The sequence below is a fragment of the Entamoeba dispar genome, genomic scaffold (genome assembly GCF_000209125.1).
Source record: "Entamoeba dispar SAW760 scf_1105229461799 genomic scaffold, whole genome shotgun sequence".
Classification (NCBI taxonomy): Eukaryota; Evosea; order Mastigamoebida; family Endamoebidae; genus Entamoeba; species Entamoeba dispar.
Genome location: NW_001854873.1, coordinates 1 through 4,953, shown reverse-complemented (window position 1 = coordinate 4,953; position 4,953 = coordinate 1). Strand labels below are relative to the sequence as shown.

The window sequence follows — 4,953 nt, the reverse complement described above, 5'->3', positions numbered from 1 at the left end:
CTCCAATGATTGCATAGATGTAGTTTAGAATGAAGTTAAGAAGTAGATATTCGTTTAAATTTATCATAAAGATTAAAGTTGTTGTTATGAATTGTTTTTCAATCAAAAAGAGTTGAAGAAATCCATTAATTTGATTATCAGATTTCATTATCATTGAATTTAATAATTCATCAAAACATTATTCTTTATTTTATGAAAATGAATATTTTGATTGTTTCATAATAAACAAATCTAAATCATGTGATAATAACATTGAATACAAACAAATTGTAGTGTTAATCATTAATAAGAGAATATAAATTGAATCATATTAAAGAACTCATAATAGTAAACAAAATGATATTTTCATTCAATGAAATTGTTTTATTATATTATTTAAATTGATAAATTAATTATTCATATTATTCATATTTCTTAATGTATTCTAATTATATAATAAAAATGATATTTCAATATACACAAATACTACAACAACAAAGAATCAATTTTGAATAAAATGTGATGAAGAATAGAATAACAAAGATAAAAGAATGAAAGAATTAAAATACAAATGAATAATTCAAAACATCTAGAATAATTTATATAAAATATATTGTAATGATGAATATAATAATTCTATATTTATTTAATATATTTATTCATGTTATTATCAACTATTAATCATTTTGTTTAATAAAATTTAAACACATACAATGAATAAATAAGATATTTACTAATTATTTTGAATTGAAATATTATTAATTATATTAATTTATGATATTCTTTTGATAATTATTTATTGAATATGAATCTAATTCTAATTAATATTGATTCTAATTCAAATGTATTTTCATTGTTATTAAAGAGATATTATACATTTTATTTTAAATATTGATTTTATTTATTAATTTAATATTTACTCATAATTCTTATGTTGATATAATGTGAAATGAATTTCAATTACAATAACATTGATTATTGTTACAATTCATTTATTATATTCTTTATATTATATTCTATTTGTATTATTCATATTATCTAATTCTTTCATTTTATTATTATTATTAACATTTTTAAGTATTGTTAAATAAAATTATTTAATTAATATGATAATGATTATGATTATCAATTTTTTCAATCTCTTTAAATATCATTAATCAGTATTATTAATACATTTTATTTATTTTAATTTGATAATTTAAATTATTTATTTGTGTTTGAATATTAATTCTTTCTCATTTTTATTCTTCATCAATTTATTTTGTTTATCATATTCTTATATTTTATTTCTTTTATTAATTTTATTAAATTAATCATTTCATTCAACATCATTTTATATCATTCTTATTTATTTATACTTCTATTCTATTAATTCTTCATATATCAATTATATTGAATCTAGATTCTTAATTATTGAATATCTTTTATTTCTATTCGATATTGTTATTGAAAATGATTTAATTGATTAAAATGAAAGTAAAATACCATGTTATTGTTTTTAATTTTAATTTATTCTTTTCTTCTTTATGACATATTGTAATTGTATAAAGAGTATTTTTAATGTTATGACATTTCTTGAAATGTTTATATCAATGAATATTTCTTTCTAGTCATCCATATATTCTTATTGATCAAATCATTTCATTCTTTGTATTATTATTATTTTAAATATATCATGTTATTCTTCTTAATTCAAAAACTATTTGTTCATAAATATTTTCAGTTAGAGAATTCCAATAGTTGTTAATCAAATATCACTTTAAACATTATTTACAATTGCACCACTTCATTGTGATTTTCAATTAATTACATTTTGTATTGTTGTTTTATTATATTTATTTATTTCATTCTTTATAACATTAATAAGATTATTATAATTGATTGGAAATACTTTTGACACAAAGAATAACAGTACATAACTCAATTTTTGAACTGTTTGTTTTATAGATAATTGAATAAAATCGATAATTTGTTGAATTACATTACTAAATATCAATATAATATCTTCATGATTTATATCATTTCTATATTATTACATTTCTATTTTGAATTAATATGTATATGATGTTAAGTATTTTCAATATCATAATAAAGAATGATGAAATTATTTATTTTTCAATGAAGAATGAAAGAAAAAATAATATATTAATTAAAATATAATGATAATAGAATAATAAGATATAATAATAGAAAGAGAGATGATCAAAAAGAAAGAATATTAGAAATAAATAAACATAATATTCATAATAATGATGTAATAAAGAAATAAATAAAAAGAATATAAATAATAAAGAAATAAGAGAGAATATAAATGATGATAGAGTTATTATTTAATAATAATATGAAATAAATAATAGTTATCTTTTATATAAGAATAAAATTATTTCATTTTATGAATTATTGAAAAATCATACAAAATTAATATTTTATACTTATGAAAACATAAATTATAACATAAATATGAACATTTCATTTATTAATTCATAAATTTTGATTGTTCAATTTTATGAATAGTTAAAAATTAATAAATCATTATAAATACTCAACATATATCATGGATTTTATCATATTCATTTTTTATCATTAATATAATAATTCTATTTATTCTTTACCATTTTATTTCTTATTATCAAAACATTAATTGAATTAACTACTAAAGAGATTATGATTAATAAGAATATGAATAAGTTAAATGATAAGATGATGATAAAAAGATGAAAGAAATAAAATAAAGAAATGACAGTATCTTTATAATGAAGAAATGAGAAAAATGAATAACAATAAGAAATAGATAATAAATAAAAATGAATAAAAAAAAAAGAAATAAATAAATAAGAAATAAATAAATAAGAAATAAGAATAAATAAGAGAATATGATGAATAAAACAATAATCAGATGAAAGAAAATAAGAATAAAATGTAAAATGAAAGAATAAAAATGAATGAAGTGATATAAATAGTACTATTATTATATATAATTAATATGATATATATCTATATCATAATTGTATTTATATAATTAATTATTTATTCATATAAATATTATATATATAATGAAAATCTAGAAATTATTTCATCTTCATTAAATTTTATTCATCATTAAGAAATTTCAAATTAAATTTCAAAAAATTAAAAGAATATTCATAAAAATATTCAATACAAAATAAACATGTATATAAATATTAATATAATTAATATATTAAATATAAATAATATAAATAATAATAACGAAGATACATTATATAACACCAATCATCGTAAAGAATGATTAATATTTTAATGTCATAAAGAATTAAGTAGTATTGATAAGGGTCACAATAACGAAATGGGATTAATCAACACAATTTATTCATTATGATAAAAAAGATAAGAATAATAACAAAAGACGAATAACAAAAAATAAAATTGATAATAATAATAAACAATTATGATTAATTACATAAATAAGAATAGTATATTATAATTAAGAATGAAGTGATGACATCAACAGTCACAATTTTTACTATATTACTTATTGTCACAAATATTTAGTGTCACAATGGCGCTACGCGCCATACGCACGGAAGGTGCGTTGTGACACTAAATATTTGTGACAATAAGTAATATGTCCGAAATAGGGTAAATTAAAAAACTAGGGTATGATAAAAATAGAACATCAATGATGTATATAGTATTATACTAATTATGTAATAAATTTTTCTTAGAGACCTTATGATCACTCCTCCCACTATTTAAGTCATAAAGAGGAACACACACTCACCCTTATCCCTTACACTACTTTAGGTGACTGTTTTGGTCCCTTTACGACTTAAAGGGGATGCCGTTCTCTTGTGGTCTGTTTAGAAAGATCTAAAGAACAAATGGCCTTCGGCCTATATAAGAACTCGATAGTAAGAAACTATAATTTAATAAAATGATGCGAAGAGCAAGAAGAGCAACTGCACCTCGTGCAAGACGTAATTTAAAATCTAGTATGGCAGGAAATTTAAAAGCTGCCTTCCAACAAAGAGACAGTACTCAAGTAGTATTAAATGCTACTGAGACTGTACAATTAGCTATTCCAGCTAATACTAATGGTGCAACTACAGTACGTAATGTAACTAAGTTGCTTTGTGGTACTGAATTCTTCCAACATTATGCTGGAATGTATGATCAATTTAAAATTGATGGTGTTTCAGTATCAGCTGAAATTGTATACAATACATTTGGTCAAGCTGCAATGACTTTCCCTAATGTTATTACTGCATGGGATAGAAATGGTATTGATAAAGCTACTGCTAATGTAGTAACCAATCCAGAAGGAGGACAGAATATAACTAATGTACCAATTGTACCTGGACCATATCAAGTGAGTTCATATTCTAGTGCAGTAAGTAGAGCATATTATCCAGGTGCAAGATGGGGTATTACAAGAAGACTTATTGCTTCATCACTTCAAGAGAAGAGTATTTATCTTCCAACAGTTAAGACTGCTGAAGTATTGACTGAATCTACTTTATATGCTGCATGGAATCCTGATTTCCTTCTTTCTGTTCTTTTAGGTAATCAAACAGCTACATGCCAAACACTTGTATTTAATTTAACATGGTCATGGGTTGTTTCACTTAGAGGATTAAGAAAGAGTACACTTGATGTTATTCCAATTCCTAATGCTAATTCACTTGGTTATGCAGGTACTAATGCAGGTACTGTTGCAAGTGGAACAAATAATACTATGATTCCTGCTTCAATGACTGTTGATAATAATGCTGGAGTGGTTACAGTTAGTAATCCAGTTTATACTACACAAGTACAAAATACAGGAGGAGTTACTTCTGTTTCTAATAATTCATGGACTGTTGATGCACTTAAGATGTATTTGAATGAGGTTATGTATAATATAGGTGTTGGTAAAGTTGATGCTATTTTATTTGATGTTAATAATGTACATGTTCTTCCTCAAAGTACTGCTTCTACTGCTATTAATATTCCAGC

General features: G+C 21.2%; 1 protein-coding gene across 1 annotated transcript, besides 16 other annotated features; it reads left to right on the top strand.

Moving 5' to 3' along the window:
* The first annotated feature begins 361 nt into the window (after positions 1-361).
* Positions 362-443: a sequence feature (AT_rich).
* Positions 444-572: 129 nt separating this feature from the next.
* Positions 573-594: a sequence feature (AT_rich).
* A 9-nt stretch (positions 595-603) lies between these two features.
* Positions 604-898: a sequence feature (AT_rich).
* Positions 899-953: 55 nt separating this feature from the next.
* Positions 954-1,107: a microsatellite.
* A 45-nt stretch (positions 1,108-1,152) lies between these two features.
* Positions 1,153-1,333: a microsatellite.
* Positions 1,237-1,373: a microsatellite.
* Positions 1,374-1,630: 257 nt separating this feature from the next.
* Positions 1,631-1,653: a sequence feature (AT_rich).
* A 150-nt stretch (positions 1,654-1,803) lies between these two features.
* Positions 1,804-1,858: a sequence feature (AT_rich).
* A 242-nt stretch (positions 1,859-2,100) lies between these two features.
* Positions 2,101-2,270: a microsatellite.
* Positions 2,271-2,302: 32 nt separating this feature from the next.
* Positions 2,303-2,520: a sequence feature (AT_rich).
* Positions 2,521-2,764: 244 nt separating this feature from the next.
* Positions 2,765-2,846: a microsatellite.
* Positions 2,847-2,858: 12 nt separating this feature from the next.
* Positions 2,859-2,936: a microsatellite.
* Positions 2,937-2,948: 12 nt separating this feature from the next.
* Positions 2,949-3,032: a microsatellite.
* Positions 3,033-3,103: 71 nt separating this feature from the next.
* Positions 3,104-3,207: a microsatellite.
* Positions 3,135-3,203: a microsatellite.
* A 123-nt stretch (positions 3,208-3,330) lies between the features above and the next one.
* Positions 3,331-3,443: a microsatellite.
* Positions 3,444-3,892: 449 nt separating this feature from the next.
* EDI_182540 (uncharacterized protein) lies at positions 3,893-4,953 on the top strand (the record flags this gene model as incomplete). The annotated part of the gene is made up of 1 exon (XM_001738954.1): positions 3,893-4,953. A coding segment is annotated over one exon (1,061 nt), but the record flags the coding sequence as incomplete, so codon positions are not given.